Genomic DNA, 21,765 nt, shown 5'->3' on the forward strand with positions numbered 1-21,765 from the left:
AAAATGCATTTTCTCATGAACATAATCATATGGCGAGAGTTCGCCTTAGTGAAGGAGTTAGCGATTATGCAAAATTCATATGGTACTTGGCTATTAACTAATAATCTTAGAGGTTACAGCCGCTACTTACCTTGTAAGATACTGTAGCATTGTTCCTATTAAGGGACTTGACCCTACTGGCCTATCTGGAGTTTTGGGTGGAGCTAATTTTGGGCATGACACCTCATAGTGTATAATTTAGCAAAAACCGTGTTTATAAGTGAGTAAGATAACCCTGGTCCGATAGCCCCTCATAATATAATTAAGGCTTTGGGTAGTTTTACCACATGGACGATCCTTTCCGGTTGTTAGCCCACGGATTTCACGTCAGAGAAAATAAGGGAGATATAAGGAGGAGATTGATCATACATATTATTATTATCAAGCCATTTGAGTGATTGATAGCTATGTTGAAAAAATGATTATAATTATAGAAATGAGAACATGCAGTAATTATGCAAATGATGTATATGTGGCCATTTGTGCAAATTTTGTACTTGACTTTATTCTTTAGATTATTCACATGAGTTAGATGTTAATGTGATTAACATATTATTAATGTGATTGTTTACATGGTTACCTTGATAAAATTTATTAGACACTTGCATTCATGATTAATTATTATATATTTGTATAGCTTAGATGTACCTTGGTTACTGAGTGATTGTATTCACCCCTTTCTTTTAACACCTTACAAGAGCTAGTTCATCTCAGAAGAACAGAGGAAAGAAGCATTAGGCCAAGTGATAGCAATCACTTCTGTAGGCCTTTCTCTTTTTATTTTGATATATGAATTTAGTTTATGATATTGCTAACTAGGATAATATATTATTGATCCACTTACATTATGGGTTTTGTGTTGGGTGAAAATGTATTTTAGGTCTTGAGGAATGTGGTTTGATGTTTGTGCTATATTAACGGGTTAAAATATTTGTGCAAGTGAAAATAGTTAATATTTGCTTAATTTGAAAACTTGAATGTTATTATAGTCTCCCCTTGTGTTTTTTATGTCCAAAGATGAGTAGTTGATATTAATTATATGTGAATGCAAAGGAAAATTCATGCATATGATGGGTTATTGATGAATAAATGATATATAGAGTATGATAATTAAGTAATAGTCATTGTGATAAATGTAATTGAGACCTTAGTCCCCTGCTACTAGTTATGGAAGGGTTTGAGTCGCCAAGTGGTATGTTATAAATATGTATACATGTATTGTGGAGTAAGGCATAAAAATAAAAAAAAAGGGGGGAAGCTCTTATCCCATGTTAATATGTTTCCTTTATCATGCTTCCACATATGTCTAATTGAATGATATATGAGTTTTTGAAATATTTTAAAGGCTTCGGATCCCTTTGTGTTGAATCATTTATGAAAATACATGTTAAGAATTTATTTAAGTCAATCTCTTATAGGATAATCCTTTTGGTTAATCTTTAATTTATTATAGTTAGTTTGATAACTAAGTCATAATGTAGGACACCCTTTACAACCTATAATCAGATAAGCATAACAATATGCGATATACATACTTTTGTCCTTACATTTGATCCGGGCATTATTTAAACCTCAATGAGACATTTTTCAATTTGTGTAATTATGAGACTATATTATTGCACAACTTCATAAATTTACCAATGTTTCACATTAAAATGATCGAGGTATCCACTTTGAGCTTTATTTCATTATTCATGAGGCCTGACATTGCAATTGAATTTAAAAAATACTTAGAGTGTAGGTTAGAGGTGAATTCATGTCCTCATTATCTTTCACAAAACTATCAAAGTTTAAGTACACAACTTTCTCTATAGGTGGCAAGGACAACATGTACCTATTTGCTCATTTAATCACAACTAACATAGGAACTAATGTAGCCCAATTTTTAAAATATGAAGAATTATGAATATTGTTATGGAAATCATTCTTTATTTTTGTTTTTTTGTTTAATTTTGTTATTAACTTGTTAATTTACATTACAATCTTCTAGCTAACCTACTTATAATTTTTTATTTTATAAATTTTTATTATTTAATTATCCATTTCTTTTTTTTCCAATCTTCTTCATTTTATTTCAACATCTTCATCCTTCCAACACACCAACACTGATGAAAGAATGAGTTTGAATATGACAAGGCTATTGATTTTTTTTACTATTATATACACACGTCTTTGTTTTTTCAAAATGAAAGTGCGCATAGAAAAAGAAAATACATATATGGTGTTATGATTAATTTTAAAATTTCTATTCCTAAATTCTTTTCAACCACCGCCAGTGTATCCCGTCTCTTCACACATTACTTCCGTCTTTATCATATTTATCAATCACACTAGTAACTTGTGGAAGGATTTGAGAAGAGAAAGAGTTTTATTGATTTTTCTTCTCCTTCCTCATTCTATTTTTACCCATTTAACTTTTTTTTTCTTTCTTACTTGAAGATAATAAAATTTAATTATTATTATTCATGTTGAAGATAATAAAAACAAATTTTAAAAATATTTTTAAGCAAGCATAAATGTAATTTTTTTTAAAAAAGTTGTCAAGTCAACAGACTGAGTTGATTGGCTCTTTTTTCCAACTATATTATTAATTAAAAGTTGTGCAAATCAATCTCATAACCCTTGTCTAATTGTATTTGTGTGAAAAATATATAAATTAATTGATAGAATATACAAATAAAATAATTAGATCTTATAACAATTTATTTCTTGAATAAACATATTTTTTATCATCTAATCTCTAATTGTATAATGAAGAAATAATATGGTCAAAATTTCTCTGCTTACATTATATACTTTAAATGTATTGATGAGATTAAAATACAGTCAAGAACTATATTTAGATATTTATTATATTCAAATTGAGATTAATATAAAAATATTGCTCCCTCTATTAAAAAATAATCCTAGTTTCAAATTATAAGGCAGGTTTAACAAAATCTCACCTCCTAATAAAGTAATTACCTACTTTCCAATTAACTTTATCTTTTCATATTTACCCTTATTAAATACGCTACAATAGATATAAAGTTATTATTAATAAAGTCACTTTAAAAAGAAACAATGGTTATATCTCAAAAGATTTAAATATTTAATTTCTTAAAAAATGTCTTAATGGAGGAAATATATGTTATACTCATTTAACTTTTGAAGAATTAAATTTTACATGATTGTATAACGATTCAATAACATGCTAAAAAAAGTTTATTTACTTTATAAAAATTATAAGTATGAATAGAATTGAAATTTAAGATTTAAAATAATTATATCTCATAATACTTTTAAGTAATTAGATTTTATATTCAATTCAAATAAGATTGGATTATGGAGGATTGAGAAAATTTTCAAAACTACTTAAATTATTAATTGTTATATAAATCTATGTAATTAGTTCTAATAGTGTAAATTTAAAAATATTGTCTTTCATGATATTTAAAAAATGGAACGCATGGAGTTAGATTTAATACCATAAGGATATTTAATTTTAAATATTTTATTTATAATTATGCCTTTTATTTTAGTATTTTTATTGACTATTTAATTTAGGACAACATGTTTATAACTAATTTATTTATTCACTATTAAATTTTTATAAAACCATCTCTCCTCTCATGAGTTATAAATTTGTGATTCTCACAATCTTTATTGAAATATAATAGTAACTAATGCCACTTATTATAATTAAGACAATATCTAAGTGGAAGGAAAATTCAAATTAAAATTGACAAATTTAGCCAATTACTATATATTAATTTTTAATGAATCTGGCTTAAAATTCCAAATTTAAACTTGAAGTCTTTTTAATTATTAAGTGCATTATATTGGCAATCCAAGCTTATTGAATACATTGAGTGATATTATTAACATATCATAATCAAATTACAATATTATCAAAATTTCAAATACTTTTAGAAGATGTGATTATTTTGGCAAAATCATTTTACCAGAGGTATGTTACTCTGATAATTTTCTTATTAACTTATTTTGGTTACATATTTAAATTTTAAATTTGAATATTTACTAATATTAAATTCAACATGAATAATAATTTAAATATATAATTAAATTTTTCAAGATAATTAGAAACACATGGCTTTTTAGAATAAAAAATTAATTATATTTTAAAATAATTAGTTGTCATTGAAACCAATCCAATCCAATGCAATTTTATTATTAAACTACATTTTTTATCAAAAAAATAATTAAATTTTAAAAATTATGTTGTTAGCTCTAAAAGCGCATTGTCAAATTATACAAATAAAAATAAAAATAAAAAAATATTAATTGGCTATTTGATATGTTTAGATTTCAATTAATCTTGATCTTAATATTTATAACATTTTAATTATTTATAATTATGTAAGAAAATATTTAGATTTATATATCTTGATATAATTAATAATATTTTAGGTAATTACAATAAATAAAAACAAAATACATAGAATAAATTTTTAATCAATAAAATATCCTCAAACCAATATAAAAGTAATTATTAAACCTTACTTTTAAAACATGCGATCACGTTCGTTTAAAATTAAAAAATAAATAATTTTTAAGTAATTTAGAGATTTTATAAAAAATATTTATTTTTTATAAATTTTTTAGAAAGCAAGCATTATTTTATGTTTATTTATAATAATAAAAAATTAATTATTAGTTAGTTAGTTTTAAATTTTATGATATATTTTTTAATTTTAGTTTCATAGGAACAATTTATTATTATATTATTTTAAAATTTTATGATATTTTCATGTATCTCGCCTCTTTAAAACATTCTCTCTCATCTACCATGTTAAATTATTTTTAAAAGCTACTCAAGGTAGCTTCTAAAATAATTAGAAATTTGTTTTTTTATTCTAATTATTTTTAAAAGTTTAAACAAATATTATAAAAACTAACAAAATAGATTTTTTTTCGAAAAATAAATGATTTTTTTATGAGATAAGTTAAAACAAACAGGCCCTAATTAAGAATATTAAATCACATGTTTTTTTATAAAGTCTCTATAAATTAGTCTTTTTGTATAAAATCTCTAACCTATCTAAAACAAACTTATGTTCCAATACAAACCACAAATAGGCCATAAATAGTTAAAGTAGCACACATAAATAAAATTAAATTCAATTATATTTAGCAAGCCTAATGTCTCTGTAATTTCATAACTATATAAAATAACTTAACAACATAAAATGAATTGGTGTTTGATTATGAGCTCATAATAATATTTTCAAATAAGTGGATTTGAATTTCAAAAATTTAGATTTAGTTCAAGGTAAATAAAAATAAGGAAACATTGCTTAAAAAAAACTTCACTAGAAATCTAATTGCTAAAATAAGGACTCGGGATTGTTTTGAAAAAAAAAAGTCCTTCACTGTTAATAATTGGTGAAAGTTAAATAACATAAACGCCCTAAAAATAAAAATAAAAATAAAAAATGAGCAAGGTCATTCGTGGTCAATATGTTGCACAACATCCTTAATTGTCAATATATCATAGGTCCTTTGTTGTCAATAATTAAACGTTAATACATAACACAAGATCCTTCGATGTCAATATGTGAAATAAGGTCCTTTGGTGTTCATTTATCAAGCCTTGAAGCATGAGGTCATTTAGTGTCAGTAAGTCATATGCAATGTTTCATCCCTGATATATGCAAATCATCTTCAATGAAGCACATGCAACCTTTTGTTGCATGATATGCAGCTGATTCTCAACTAAATGCAATATTGCTCTATATATTTGAATATCGCTTACTTAGTTACCTTATAGACAACTTTGAAAGCACATGCAACTTGTCTCCGCAATATGTAACTTGTCGTTAATGAAATATAATTTTCTTCTACATATTCAACCTAAGGCCTAAAATGCACACCTTACCTCACGTATCAAATAGTACAAGTAAATCAAAGATATATATTCTCTTAATTGGCAATACTACAATAGATTATATGCATAAATCCTTAAAATAATTGAGGCCTACAAATTGAGGGTATGAATCTTAAGCCTAAAACTATTTCCCCCCGTCTTATCCCAATAAACTAGCACCTGTAATGCTGAAAAAAAGATGAGTGAGTATAAATACTTAGTAACCAAGATATATCTAACATATACTAATATATGTTAATTAATTAAAATGCAAGTAGCAGACCATTCTCATACTAATGTCAATTTATTATTTAAAAGGCTTCATTTCACATTTCACATGGTTAATAACATGGACGCATATAATTTTATCACACGGGTTACAACATAAAAAGCCATATGCCCTTTTTTAACAATGTACATAATTATACCTTCCTTATATTCTCATTACACTTTCAACATGAAACCGTGGGTTATTACACAAGGGGCATTGTCCATGAAATAAGACTACCTCAGCCTTTTTACACATGAAAAGCTATTAAACCAAGGTCACTTGACTCGCTTGTGGGTTAATGAGATGTCATTTTTTCCAAACTAGCTTCCTTGTCCAACAAATTGAAATTATACTAGGTTTTAATCACTCGATAAACTAGTCAATTATTATACCACACATTTCACACATATATTTAGCTTATCAATAAACTCATGAATCATGCTAAATATATGTTATACAATTATATCATGCCATACTTGCATTGCAAAAAATATCACAGGTTTTAATAATAGTTTATATATTAAGGTGACCAATTAACACGTAAAAGTAAATGAAATTTTTTTCCAATGACTTGAGAAATTAAATGTTTATCTCTCAATACTATACTTCCAAAGCTTCACAGAGTTTGAATGGTGCCAATATATATGATTTAATGTATAAATTATTATATTACACTCATCAATATCATGGTTTAACAGTTCGTACGTGCCACTTAAAACTCTCAAAACCACAATATCTTCACCTTTACACATACCATTAGGATTTATTAATTTACTTTAGCTTGCATAAGCTTCATTAAACTCTCTAACCACTCTTTCAACCACCATATTTATAACCATTTTTTGACATTAATGTCCTCCCAATTGTCAAGACACACAAAATTACAAACCCTGCAATTGAATAATTTAAATAACTATCGTTAACTCTATTAAAGTCAACAAGATCAAACCTGTAACCTCTATGGATTAAAAATCAACTATCCTCTTTAAATCATGACTCAAAACTTTACAAAAAATTGAAGAGAAAGAAGGACTAAGGTTTGAAAAATTTACCTCTAGCATCCAACAATTTCAAAATACTCTCAATATTTCAAGATTTCAAATCCTAGCAGAGCTCCTTAGCGTTCTTCTCCTCTATCACTCAAACTCTCTCTTTCCTTTTGATTTATAGTTTTAGTCTAATCCATCATGGTAAATTCTATCATACCCTAATAAGGTCTATTTTGGTTATCTTGTCAAGTTACAAAATTATCTGTTTACATCTTTTAGCTACAGTAGACCTTCACCTTTAGTCTTTTGTTTTTCTACCATGGTTAGCTTTTTTTTAATTACAGTTGATTCTTATTTACCACGCTAAGATGATTGGGATAGTTAATCCCTAATTATTGTGGTAGTGTATGGAGTAATGGTTAATTGTGTGGAACAATTTAAGCTTTTTACGTACCACCCTCACATTAATACCAAGATTTAGAGATATGATGGATATGCTTTTGGCATTACTTTCAATTTTAGGGATTCGTTCTTCCGCCATCAGTCCCACCTTTAATTTCTTCCCAGTGCATGGATGTTTTGATTTTCCTTTCTTTTGTTCCCAGCATTAGATGCAGTTCTTAGCTAATTTTTGCTCTTAGATCCTACTTTTGCATTTGATTTCATTTTGTTCGTGAAGGTGGATTACAAAGGGTGAATGTGATGGTTGCTTCTATTTATCAATTCAAATAGCATTATTATGAATTATGAAGGTGGATTATAGAGAATGACTGGATGTTTGTTGTTTTCCAAATGTAATCTCATTAACATTCTAAATAGCATTGTTTATGTTCGACTTATAGAGAGGAGAGGGTGTGGAGGAGAGCACATAAATCATTACAAGATGATGACATGGTTTGTACGGCAAATATTTCTTTTTTTTCCCCACGGGTGTATAGTAGTGTTTGATGTCTGTATTTAGCTAGGTAATGAAAAGTAACTATAATAATCATTCTTGTCATTTTGCTTCCAACACCTGTCATCCAAGTTTCACCACCAAGGAATGAGAAAGTTAAGGCTAGTGAATGATAAGTATTGCTATAAATAGTTTACTAGTTCGTTAGTTGTGAAGCATATATAATAACAAGTAAATTTAGTAAATTAACAGAATTGATATAGGAGATTAACAAGTCACATTAAATGAAATGTGGGTTTGTTTTGTAAACTATACGAAGCATAACAACAAGTAAACATAATAAATTAACAAATCTAATATAGGAAATTAAGAAGTGATATTAAATAAATAACTCGAGTGTAAATCTTTATATGAATCTAGTTCAAAGATCTATTTCAATATCATGGCTAATGTTATTGTAAGTATTAGGGAAGACATGCATTAACCTTGCAAATGGTTGTCCTGTATAATTAATATTGTAAAAGTAGCATTTTAGTCTTAACAAGTAACACAAAAGAATTTATAATTGAGATTTCACAATTTATAAGTGAAGTTGAGGAAATTTACATTAATTTGAAGACAAGTATATTGTCAAACTTCACTAGACATTTTGCTCATAAAGTTAGTAATTTTATAAGTCATTTATAGACTTACACACATAAGGTACTTAACAAGTAACATTACAAACTTTACAAGTAACGTGTGACCATTTACAAGTAATATTATATTAATTTTTTCCCTTACCTCCAATCTTAATTACCAATGCACCTTATAATAAGTGAGAGAAACATTTAAACAAATACTTAGATCAATAAATACAAGGGGTAAAATGAAATTTTTTTATATGTATTACGTTGCTTTTGTTTTCAATTAAGATTAGTTGAAGAGAAATGCTTACATTTTAGATTGAAGAGTGTGGTTTTATTTACAATGAATATTGTATTAGTAATATTCTAACACTAACAATATAAGCGAATTTATAAGTAAGATTTTACAATTTATAGGTGAAAATTAAGAAAATTTACAGTAATTTAAAAACAAGTATATTATTAGACTTCATAAAACATTTTTCCTGTGAAATTATTAATTTAACAAGCCATGCATATATTTACACATGTAATACCATTCATATTAGATAAGCCTCATGCGGTGGTAAATGGAACATATAAAAATTATAAAGATATCACGAGGCCAGGTCCTATGAAAATAAAAAGAATAAAGAAATAGATGGATGGCGTGAAAAAAAAAAAAATGGGGTGTTACCTGTAATTTTGAAATACTATTTGAGTCTGGTTTAAATTTTTTTTTTAAAAAACCCTAATTTCGCCGCGTACGGACAGGTGATTGCTGTCCGGGGAAGGGCGGGGAAAATCGCGAGGCACGGCAAGCAGGACAGTCCCAACTCCCAACCTATTTGATTCACAGGTCGCAGCGATTTTACTGGTTCGGACGCTCTACACCACCTAAATGTCCATAAGCGAACACTATCAAGCCATCCGTATTGCTTGAGCAGTTAAGGTATATTACGCTTCGATATTTGCATTGGTTTTTACATTTTCATTGCCCTATTTTGATCAAGACATCGCTGGTTTGGAAGTTCTCTCTGGGCCTTGGTCCTTGTCACAGTATATGTGACACCTGTTTTGCTTCTCTCTCTGGGCTCGCTTATGCTAGTCTTAGATGTTTCTTGTGATAGACACAGCCAATGCGATCATCTACTGCGCGTATCCTAATTTCCGGACAGAAATTCAGTCATTGAAGGAATGACACAAAATGCTGAAGATTTCAAATTTACATGCCAGCAAGTTCGTGTTCTGGTAGCTCCTGTCTTGCAGGAATGACATAGAATACTGTTTTTAGTAATTTTGAAAATCTAGAGATCTAGAATGATGTAGTTAAATCTGTATACATGAAATGCCGGTGAACCAGATGGGAAGGGTGGCTTAGAATTCGCTGCCCAAGTCGAATAGCAAAGCTTCAGCTGGCTCCCCTTGTCTTGTTTTAAGTTCGTAGGCAACTAGTGTCTATAATCTTCTTAAAATCTCATTTGAGAAACCTGTTTTGCTTGTATATTGTTTTATATTTTAAATTTGTGTAACCATTCGTCTGAAACAACTAAATAGACTTTTTGTGGGTATTAATTTAGCTTTGTTGTTTCTGTTGACATTAGTAGAATCTTGCCTTCATAAGAACAAGGACAGTTAGCGGGTTGTAAATTCAAACCCATCAGCTACATATAGCTGACTTAATGATTTGAGAAAGAGAAACCATTATCTCAAGCACCTTTGCTTTTTTTCTCTGAGAAGGTTGCACTTGATGTAAAATAGTTGATCCAGTTTAGTGTGCAGTATAGTAAGATTGTGAATTCTTTTTATTGTTCATGTAAGTTTCAGATGGAGGGAAAGACTGAGGAAGTCGAAGATATTGGAAGTGCATCTAGTGGTTCATTTATTGATGATTCAGATGATGGATATTCAACTTCTGAATTAGATGACAAAGCACATCTGGAGGTGAATCATGTTGATATTTTCTTTTTTGCTTACTTTTATGTCTCAACATTTTGACGATAAATTAAAAGATGCGCTCTCTCTCTCTCTATATATATATATAGCCTTATCTGAGAATTTGCTTCCCTGATGTTAGTTAATGCTTTGAAGCTATATGCATTTATTATTGTATAAGGTTCATGTTATTTATGCAGGAACCTTTGACTGAGGAAGAAATTGAAGGTCTGATTGCTGAGTTGTTAGAAGTTGAGAGCAAGGTACAATTATTTATTATTCTACTGTTATACTTGAGTACCTATTATCACTTATTTGCATGAGTAAATACATGCATACACTCATATGCATGAGCATGCAATAGCATGCAATAGTGGCAGATAGTTAATTTGTTATGCTGTTTAATGATCCAATACATATAATCTTCTTTCATGTATTATTCCTAATTTCTGACTTGTATCTTCTCTTTATATGATATTCAACTTCTAATTTCTTTTCATAGTTTCTTCTTTCAATGAGTAAATCCTACACTTTTTTTTTTTTGGGATAAAAGAAGAATTTAGTAAGCAGAGGAAGACTTCTTCAGGCATAACAGCAGACTTGTATATTCACTTCTAGACTTTTCTGGGGCTTCAATAAGCTGTTTATTAAAAAGAAACTAGATAATAAAGCAGGTTAGCTTAAGATATCCTTTAAAAAGAAACAAGAAAACACAGGGGACATATGAAACGAGAAATAGCTATAGGGAAAAACATAATTCAAACAGCAATAGTGCTTTTGTGTTAGGGAAATGTTCAACATTTTTCTTTTATTTTTTATTTTTTTTTGCACATCACAAGGTACAAATGGAGTTTCTCTAATATTTATTTTAGGCTGCAGAGGCTCAAGAAGCTCTCGAGGAGGAGTCTCTTAACAAAGTAGGGATCGAGGTTAGGCGAGAGTTGGAGCAAACTCTTCAAGGCGATGATGTTAGATTCTCCTCTTATCTATCATTTTATGGTTCTCATTGTTTTAACTTCTGATTTGTGCGTTTTCACTTGTCTGTAGTTGGAATCTGCTGTTGCAGATGAGATGACTACTTTAAAAGAAGAGTGGGAAGCTGTTCTGGATGACCTTGAGACTGAAAGTGCCTATTTACTGGTTTGCTTCTAACTTATATACAAAAGAAGAAAATTAGTGGGGAAAAACAGGGAAAATACAACTATGTCGGAGGACTAGTTGTCTTTCAATTCAATATTCAATTCAAATATTCAAATAATATATAAAAAACAAAATAAAAGATTAAGAAATATTAACGAAGTTGGCATGTCTCCAGCATTAGCAATGCTCTTCAATCTCTCTGCAGATCTGATAGAGAGACTTCTTTAAAACATCCATGTATAGGGGTCTAAAGATGGGTCATAAACACTGCCCTATCTCACTACATGCTCATGTAATGGAGGTTCCCTTAAAAGGAGGTGCCGCTACCTGCAGTTATAGTACACATTTTGGTTTATTAGTATTGGTCCCCTTCTCTTTTTTGTTCTGTAAGCTGATACTGTGAGGTGTTTGAATTTTATGTGGTTGATATGTTTGGCAGTTCTCTTGGAGCTTTCATAGTTCTTTTAAAAATGTGCTCATCTTTTGCTCTTCTGTACATTCATATTATTTTGAGTAGGAACAACTTGATATGGCTGGTGTTGAGCTGCCAAGGCTTTATAAGTGGATAGAAAGGGAGGCTCCTAATGGTTGTTTGACTGAAGCTTGGAAAAAGAGGAATCATTGGGTAGGTACTCAGGCAACTGAAGAATTTTCTGAGTCAGTTGCCGATGCTGAGAAGTATCTACAAGTCTACAGACCTGTTAGAAGGTATGATTTCTGTATGGAAATTTTTTATCTCTGGGCCTGGCAGTATTTGGCTATAATCTTCTATGGATATTTTGTGGTGGTCCAGACGACATGGTAAATTATTGGAAGAGGGTGCCAGTGGTTTTCTTCAAAAAAAGCTTGATGAATCCAGTGAACCAGTAAAAGAAAAAGCTGAGGTAGATTGGGGTATGTTTAACAAAATATTTCACAACAGTGGTGATGCTGATGCTTCATTTGGCAGCAAGAATTGGGCTTCTGTTTATTTGGCCAGCACTCCACAGCAAGCTGCATTGATGGCACTTGAATTTCCTGGTGTCAATGAGGTGACAAATGTGCTGTGGATGTCTTTTGCCTTCCTATGTTATTTGTATATGGCTAGTTGACTTTTACGAAAAAGGGTTAGCGATACAAAAATAATGTAGAAATTCAAGATTTAATTTTCCTTTGAACTTATTATTGTTCTTAAATGGAAGCAATATTACATTGACAGACAATATAAAGGAAATAGACTTATGCTTTGATGGGTACTCAATGGGATGGGAAACCTTCCCCAAAAGCTTTCCAATTTTCTATTGAGGTGGGAGAACCATTGCACTCAATTTTCCCATAGAGTAAAGCATCTCATACTATTTAACGTGAGACTTTGTCATCTCATGCTGTCGTAGTCTCTATTGATTGGCTACCCTTGGAGAGATTATGTCCTTGTAGCTATGAAAGACATGGTGATGTAGGACAAGGAGAAAGAGGGGGAGGGGGAGGGGAAGTAGGAGAAATCAAGGAGAAAGAGAGAGAAAGATATAAGGGAGAATAGAGAACAAATAATCTTGACACTGCTATACAAGGGAAAAAGAGAAAGAAGCGTAGAAAGGAGGGAGTAGAGAATTTGAGGGAGAGTCAGATGGCAAATGATCACATTTCTGTTCGTCAATATGCAAAATTCTTAAAACCCTAGGGCTATTTATTTAGTCCTAAGCACAGTCATTAACATTAAAATAGTAATAATCTAAATCTAAACCAACTTAGACCTCAACAAGATAGGATAAAATAGGATAAATGCTAATTTAAATTCAAAATAAGTTAAAAACCTAACTTTTCAAATGAGAATAATTAATAACACATAACTTTTAGGTTTTCCTATGCCTGACATAGGCTTTCCATTCTCCATCACACAGAATTTTGGGGGGAAAAGATGGGGTTTGGGCCTAAAATTTTGGAAGACATATGAATGAAGAAAGAAACGGAATGAGGATAAGTTGAACAAAGGGGTAAAATGGGAAAATGGCAGCAGCAGCAAATATGACTATGAGCCCATTTGTTTAAGATTAAAAATAAGTAATTTTTAAGTAGTTTAGAGGTTTTATAAAAAGAGATTTATTTTGTAGAGATTTTGTAAAAAGCAGACATTATTTTATGTTTGGTTATAATAGTAAAAAAGTGATTATTAGCTAGTTATTTTTCTTGATTTTTGTTTTATGAAAATGATTTATTATTATATTATTTTAAAATTTTATAGTATATTTGCATATGTTGCCTCTTTAAAATACTCTTTCTCAACTTCTGAAAATAATCAGAAATATGCTTTTTTTTTTCCTTTCAGATTTTGATTATTTTTAAAAGTTTAAACAAACAAAATAAAAACTTACAAAATAGATTTTTTTCAAAAAATAAGTGATTTTTTCATTGAATAAGCTGAAACAAACGGGCCCTATATGTAATGCTGTTTGTGAGGTGCTTTGTAAATGCCAGATTCTAAGCAGTATTTGTTGTATTGTCCTCTAAAGAGCATTCCTAGCGTGTGTTCTTCAATGTGTTTCAATACATCATCTCAGCTGTTTTCCTTAGCAATTTCTTTTGCTAGACTTTCACCATAAATCATGTGCTTGTTCTATTGTTCCTTAGTTTCCTGGTTAATTTTTTTGTTCTTGGAAACACATTTTATCAGGTGGAGGAGATTGATGACATTGATGGAACTTCTACCGATCCATTTATTGCAGCCGCAATTGCAAATGAAAAGGAACTAGAGCTTACTGATGAGCAGAAGAGAAAATTTAAAAAGGTCTGTCATTGTTTGGGCAATCAGTTATCATAATCCTTTATATCATGTATAGATATATCGTAACTTATGTCTGACAGTTGTTTTATATCCAATAATTATGAAGAATGGACAGAGGAAAAGTGGGTTGTTGGAAGACATTCCTTGTCCAGTGGATTTTGAACCTACATGCTGTTGTGCATTTGTGGAAAAGCTGTAGACTGTAGCAGATTAGTGGACACCAGTCGTTATGTTTTGTTGATGTGCCAGTAGTAGAAAAATTATAATACTCACGAATGACTGTTATTTTGTTGGTTAAAGATGTTCTGCAGCATATGGTTTTGCCTTAGATGCTAATTATTTTAAAGGGAACATGCTACTTATTCAAATGCCTGGCAAGTGTGTTGGTAGTTTTTCTTTTTAATTATCACTGCCAGGTATGAATGAACTAATTAATGCAGTTGAATGCCATTTTTGTTGTCTCAATTTGTACCATGCAGGGTAACAGATTTATGGACTTTTTTTTTTTAATGGGAAATTGTAGTTTAACACCTTTTTAGTTTTTCTTAGCATAGTCTCATTTTTTTTTAAACGTGAAAAAAAAAAAACATTTGATCAGCCAGGGGTATTGGCCCTGCCTCCATTTACTATTATCATATCCATATATGCCCCTACACCTTCCTTTTTATCACTGATATGATATTTCAGTGTCTCTGTGTTTACAAGTATGTCATTTCAGCTTTTTTTTCTTTTTCTTTTTTTTAACTTTTCATCAGGAATCTGATTGTACAATTCTCATGAATTTGATAGGTCAAAGAAGAAGAAGATGTGATTGTTGATCGGAAGCTTCAAATCCATTTAAAACGAAGGAGGTATCAAAAGAATAAAAAACAGGTGAATTTATGATTATGTTTCTCATTTTTTTTATCCTCTGGTGTCTGGTTGACCCATAAATTGGATGATGTCATTTTCGAAGCTATTGAGGACATACTGTTGTATATTTTATTATTTAATATTTAATTTTATGAAAATAGCATGTTGTAATTGGTGGTTATTAATATCTCATATTATTTTATCCAAATAGTTTTTATTCAGAATTTCAGATTATTGATGTTGTGATTGGGTTATTAAGATTGGTTAATCTATTATGTGGTATTGAGCATTGACAGCTAATTATAGGAAACCATGTGACTTATCCGTGACTGAATTAATCTTATCTTTGCTCTTTGCTGTTATGACATCCTGTCACTGATTCTGAATTTATTTCAGAGGGAAACTATAGAGAGTGTCCAACAGAAGTCTTCATTTATTGATTGCTCTAATCCTGATATGAAGGAAGAAACTTGTGACGATGATGGCGAAAAGGTGACTAACAATGAAGTTGGGTGTCTGAATACAAAAACTGATAATATTGAAGATCTGGAGAGCAGTTATGACCATGACAAAGTGAAGCCTATGAATATTGGCCCTTTGTCAGAGCTCTCTAAATCTTTATTGCCTGATGTCAATCACAGAGGTACCAAGCGACTAAATGATGGTGAAGAGTATTATGATGCTAAAAAGGGTCGAACTACTATCAACAGTGGTGATGAAGCTGATGCAGTTGAAAATAATATAGTTAGGAATACAAATGCATTAGATGATCAGTCTGAGATGCAAGGCACTTGTACCAGCATTGCTGATTGTCTTCCTTCACAGCATCTGGATAAGAAATTTTGCTGCACTGTTTGTGATAAAGTGGCTTTTGAAGTTCACCAACATCCTCTTTTGAAAGTGATTATTTGCAGGGATTGCTATTCTTTAACGGAAGGAAAGAAACGTGTGAAGGTATGGGTGGGTGCAAAGCCGATAATGTTTTCAAGTGAGATTATTCAGTGCTCATTTCAGTTTTAGAATATTAGTAAATCTAGCTATTGGTTTTAAAAGTTTGATTACAAGTTTTTGATTTTTCAGCCTCCTTGATATGTTTAGTTGTCTTTTTTTGGATAAAAAGGAAATTTTCTTTGAAAGAGGAAAAGTATGAAGTGTTGAGGATGACAAATCCTCAAAATCTAACAAAATTCTAATAAGCTTACAGTTAGTGTAGAAGAGCTTTCCAGTCGCTTGGGATGTTAGAAATGTAGACTCCCTTCAAATGCTTGTGAACCAGGCATAGAAGATTCGCCATATAAACAGCTATACCCCATAAAATATTTAAATATAAAGGTATGCCCTTGAAAATATAAGCATTTATATAGTTCAGATCCCTGTTATTGAGAGGATCTTCACATGATTCAGTTGTCAAATCTGGGCTGTCCTTATTTGATATGGACAGTGAAGGAATAAGTGGGGTGAATATTCTGGCTCAGATCCATTCATTGCACACCTGCTGGGAAAAGAGCCCAAAGGGGCCACCGGACCTGCAACATGTGATTTTTGTTTATCCTATCAAGTATCGGCGTCCAAAGTTGGATTTCAGCATTGAATGAGCTTCGGATCTCCGCATTGACTTCTGAAGAACAAGCTTTTCCTTTGTAGGAGAATGAATGAGGAAATGAAAACGTTATTTATGAGAGTGAGTACTAGAAGGGTCAAGAGTCTAAACTCTCATATCATGACCAGAGGAAAAAGAATCAGAATCAGAACCAGAACCAGTAAAGACTCTAGAATCTGAAGCTCACTACTTTATAGTTTCTATGATTCAAGTTTTTTTTGGAGGGGGGGAGTGAAAATTCCAACAATTAGAATTAGAATTATAGACAATGAAGAAATTTTGAATTGGATAGTCATACAAAGTAGAAAATCAGTTAAGATAAGCTTCAGAAAATTAACCTGAAAGAAGTGTTCTAAAATTTTATAGGAATATAGTGCATTGTTCTGGTAAATGATTTGAGGAAGCCTTTGCAAGCTTTTGTGTGAATATAAATTTGTTTTGGAATCTTAATTATAAAAGACTTTAAGTTTGGCTTTGTGCTGGCCTGCTGTGTATAATTTAACGCATGATATTCGGAAATGCTGCAAATGTCTCATTTATTGTCTGTTGCCTTTTAATGGGAAATTTATTGAGCCATTTTTTTTTGTCTCAGGATCTCAATCCTGATAGCTCTGCGTGTTATTGTGCATGGTGTGGAGGAAGCAATGAATTAGTTAGCTGCAAGTCATGCAAAGTGTTATTCTGCAACAACTGCATAAAGAAGAATCTTGGTGCAGAATTCCTTTCTGAAGTTCAGACCACTGGTTGGCATTGTTGTTGCTGTCAGCCAAATCTCTTGCAAGGACTATCATCACAACTAGAGAAAGCTATGGGATCTGTCGACACATCAGTTTCCAGCTCCAGTAGTGATTCAGATAATTCACATGCAGAGATTGATGTTACTATCAGGTGCATTGATCCTATAAATTTTAATTTTTTAATTGTGGGCATCATGTAAGTTTTTATCTTGTTTCATTTCAATTCCTATAGAATCAATGCAATTTCTTGATTTTTTTTTCCCAATCTTATTATTGGCTATCAAGAGCAAACCTTGTATTATTGTCTCTCTTCCTGAGGATTCTGATTTTGAATGTTAATTCATCATGATTGCCTTTATCGTATTATTTTATTGATGTAGAATTGTTTAACGCATCCTTGGCCAAGGTGTTCTGTTCTCTTTTCTATTTGACAGGCTTGCAAGGAGAAAATCTTGATTTTCTTGCCATCAATGTTTTTAAGTAACACAAGTTGAGATCTTATCAATCAATGCTTTTGCCTGTATTATTGAGGATCGCAATTTTTTTGACAAGTTTATGTCGTTTCTTTCTGAAATTTATTTATTTTTGGAGTGAATGTATCAATTTGAAAAATTCATCAACAATTTTTTTTCTTGTTTATTGATGCATTAGCTTCATAAAAAGCCATTAATTTGAGATGTTTATTATTATGAAATGCCTTTTTTTATTTGGATATCAGTTCTAAGCGAAAGCGCAAAAAGAAGATTAGGAGGATCCTTGATGATGCTGAATTAGGAGAGGAAACAAAAAGGAAAATTGCAATAGAAAAGGTTGAATATTGTTTGTTTGGTGTGTTTGTGCCCAACCTACTTCTGTTTCCCAGATTGTTTATCATTCTTTCTATCTTTATAGGAGCGTCAGGAACGTTTGGAGTCTCTGCGAGTACAGTTTTCTGCCTCATCTAACATCATGGGATCTTCTGGATGCAACGGGAATTTATCTGAAGGTGCAAGTTCTGAAGTCCTAGGTGACGCTTTAACAGGCTATGTAGTGAATGTTGTGAGGGAAAAAGGTGAAGAGGCTGTCAGAATTCCTCCTAGTACATCAGCCAAACTGAAAGCTCATCAGGTTTATATTATGTGTTTGCACTTTCAGATTATGGTTAATGTGTTTATTTCCTGCATATTTTTTTCCCATTGTGCCTTCTGGATTCGACTTTTGATTATGCTTGTCCTCACCAAGATCCTTTGTAACTTACTCTTTTCTTAGTACTCCATTGGGTAGTCTATACCAATTGATGCTGGAATTTGGGATCTTACTTGTATGTTAATGTGCTGATAACTACATTTTATAACACTTCACTTGGAATGATGGAGAACCTTCCCCCTGAAGCTAACTATTGAGGTGAGGAGAGTGGGGGGCCATGTTTCATATGCAACGGAAAGGAATGGAAATTGATGAATTAAGAAAAGAAAAATAAAATAAAAAAAAAAAGCAAATGCCTAAAATACCCCTATTTCACTGGGGAAGAAAAGGCTCCCTTGTCTCCTTTGACCTTCATCTCCCCAGCCACCGTCTATGTCTAGGTTATCTTCACTAATACAACACAGACATCATAAATCCACAAAAATCAACATTTAATTTGGAAATCATCAACATTTCAATGGTCCCTTGTCTTCCTTGCTTGCGAATGACTTCACCAGAAACCACTCCTTGTAAAATGATGCTGTCAAACCAAGATAGTGGCGGAGCAAGGCTAAGTAGTTGGCAACAACCAATGTCAAAGAAGAAGCCACTGACCACTACAAGCAGATCTGCAGACAACATGAAGACCAACCAACAAAAGATGAGCAGATCTATTTGAGAAGCGAGCAAGCGATAGTTGCTAGACAAACAACCTTTGACAATGATGAAGGGGGACTAGTTGGGAATTTCCTACCTTGGAAAATCGCTTCCCACCAAGAGTAGGAGGAGGCAGGCTTCCTGTGGATGAAGGAAAATTTGGAATTCTCTCTCCTAGAAAATGGTGCGGCCAAGTGTGTTTTGTGAAGGAAAGGAAGCCCTTTTCCTTTTCCATCCCCTAATTTTCAGCCTGCCAAAATGCCCCTTAAGCATCCCATTTTAGCTTTGTCCTTGTCAGTGATAATCTTGGAAGCTGACACACCTTAATATGTTATTATGGCCAGAAGTGATTACAAAAAGTTCCAAGTCTCTTTATGACAGGCATTAGGAATAGGAATGATCCTTAATCTCACTTGACCTCTTGTGTTCTAGTCATTTGTAGGAATGATCCTTAACATCACTTATCTTCTGTTTGGATGAGAAGAAAAGTTGAGAGGAAAGAAAATGGAGAGAAGAGAAAATTGAAAAGAAAATGTTATCACTCATTGTGTTTGGATGGGCAGGAGAAAAAGAGAGGAAAGAAAATGAATAAAAATTATTATGACTATAATACCCTTATATTAGTATATATCATATCTAATGTGATTATCTTTGTAAAATAAATTGAAAGAATAAATTATATTAAAATTGACATCATCAAAATAATTTAAAATCAAGTTAGTTGTTAAAAAAATGTAAAAAGCTAAAGACGCAAATTCTGTTTCTATTTCTTAAAATCAAATTAATTATATTAAAATCAACATCATCAAATCAAATTATATTAAAATTAGTTGTTAAAATTAAATTAGTTCTAGAAAGCTAAAGACACAAATTTTTATGGAGATCAAAATCTGATTGTTTGTGAGGAACTAATGTAGTTGAAGCAGGCAAAAGAGGGGAGAGAGGAGAGGGTAGATAGTGGAAGTAAGAATTTACTCTCAAAATCTCTTCACCTTTGGGTAGAAAAGTTGGGAGGAAAATGTGATGGGTTTCACACTTCATTTTTTTCCTAATTTTTCTCCTCTCACTTTTTCTTTTTCATCCAAACAGGGGAAAATGTATTTTCTCTCCTGTTTTCCTCTCATATTTTCTTTCTTCTCATGTTTCTCTCTAACCAAACAGAGCATTAAAGTCTTGTGTTCTGGTCATGCTTTTTTTTTTTTTGTGCAGTGCCTCCTCCTTGGGCATCTAAAATGCTTTTACCTGGATTTGTTTTGGCTTGTCTTTCCTACCCTTTACTCAGCATTCATTTTTCAATTACAGATTGCAGGAATAAGATTTATGTGGGAGAATATAATACAGTCAATCAGAAAAGTGAAGTCCGGGGATAAAGGTCTTGGCTGTATTCTCGCTCATACAATGGGCCTTGGCAAAACCTTTCAGGTATTCTACTTATTCTGGGGATTTTAAATATGTGCATAAAATTAAAGAATAAATTCTTGTTCTGTCAAAATTGCTCGACCGTCTAGGTGTCATTAGTAGGTGCCACTTTAGTGGGATGGATGGTCAGTTGTAATCTTGTCAGAACATTATCCAATTATGAAACATCTAGACTAGAGAGAATTTGATTGCAAGTTGGAGCAAGGTTTGCTTTAAGGGATGCAAGAGCAAGGCACAGCATGTGTTTTAAAAATAGAAGTGCACAAAATAAGGTGGAAGAGGGTGTGAGAAAAGAAGGGAAGAGAGGAACGAATGATCAGAATGATGCATGGGCACTAGTAGCCCTCTTACCATGGAAGGTAAGAGCACAAATGAGAATGGAAACTTAGTCTCTGAATTTTGACATACATGTGCATCTTATTTATGGTAGATGTACAAGGCAAGGAATAATGGCTAATAATTGCAAAATTAAATCAGCCTAATTTAATCATAATCATCCTAATCACAAGGAAACTAATCAGTCATAGTCATCCTACTTAGTTACAATTAGTGATAAATCAAATCATAATTAACATCATGCACTTCTATCTTTGCTGGTTAATGGTTTTGGTCTGATCGACTGGCCATTTTAGTGATAACTTTCTTGTACACAGCAATGAGAAGCACTGATCTGGGGTTAAGAACTGCACTTATTGTCACACCTGTCAATGTTCTGCACAATTGGCGGCAAGAGTTTATCAAATGGAGGCCATCAGAAGTAAAACCGCTGAGGGTCTTCATGCGGAAGATTGTATCAAGGTTTTCTTGCTATTTTTATATTTCTATTAGATTCAAT

At 31.5% G+C, this 21,765-nt stretch overlaps 1 protein-coding gene across 3 annotated transcripts; it reads left to right on the forward strand.

Moving 5' to 3' along the window:
- Positions 1–9,413: 9,413 nt before the first annotated feature.
- On the forward strand, positions 9,414–21,711 carry LOC129298456 (protein CHROMATIN REMODELING 20-like). Of its 3 annotated transcripts, none has more exons than XM_054936876.1 (15): positions 9,414–9,617; positions 10,487–10,609; positions 10,801–10,863; positions 11,473–11,568; positions 11,648–11,740; positions 12,258–12,448; positions 12,534–12,771; positions 14,391–14,504; positions 15,291–15,374; positions 15,750–16,307; positions 17,546–17,841; positions 18,409–18,499; positions 18,582–18,797; positions 20,814–20,933; positions 21,584–21,711. In XM_054936876.1, the coding sequence occupies exons 2-15, from the start codon at positions 10,493–10,495 to the stop codon at positions 21,587–21,589; spliced, it is 2,283 nt and encodes a 760-aa protein (XP_054792851.1). In that variant the 5' UTR covers positions 9,414–9,617; positions 10,487–10,492; the 3' UTR covers positions 21,590–21,711. The 3 variants fall into 3 exon arrangements, with proteins under 3 accessions (XP_054792851.1, XP_054792850.1, XP_054792852.1); XM_054936875.1 differs by having other exon boundaries at positions 10,493–10,609; XM_054936877.1 differs by lacking the exon at positions 9,414–9,617 and having other exon boundaries at positions 10,548–10,609; positions 11,480–11,568.
- The last annotated feature ends 54 nt before the right edge of the window (positions 21,712–21,765 follow it).

This window comes from Prosopis cineraria, unplaced genomic scaffold, assembly GCF_029017545.1.
Source record: "Prosopis cineraria cultivar Desert tree isolate PC_DT_omini unplaced genomic scaffold, ASM2901754v1 PC816, whole genome shotgun sequence".
NCBI classification, from domain to species: Eukaryota; Viridiplantae; Streptophyta; class Magnoliopsida; order Fabales; family Fabaceae; genus Prosopis; species Prosopis cineraria.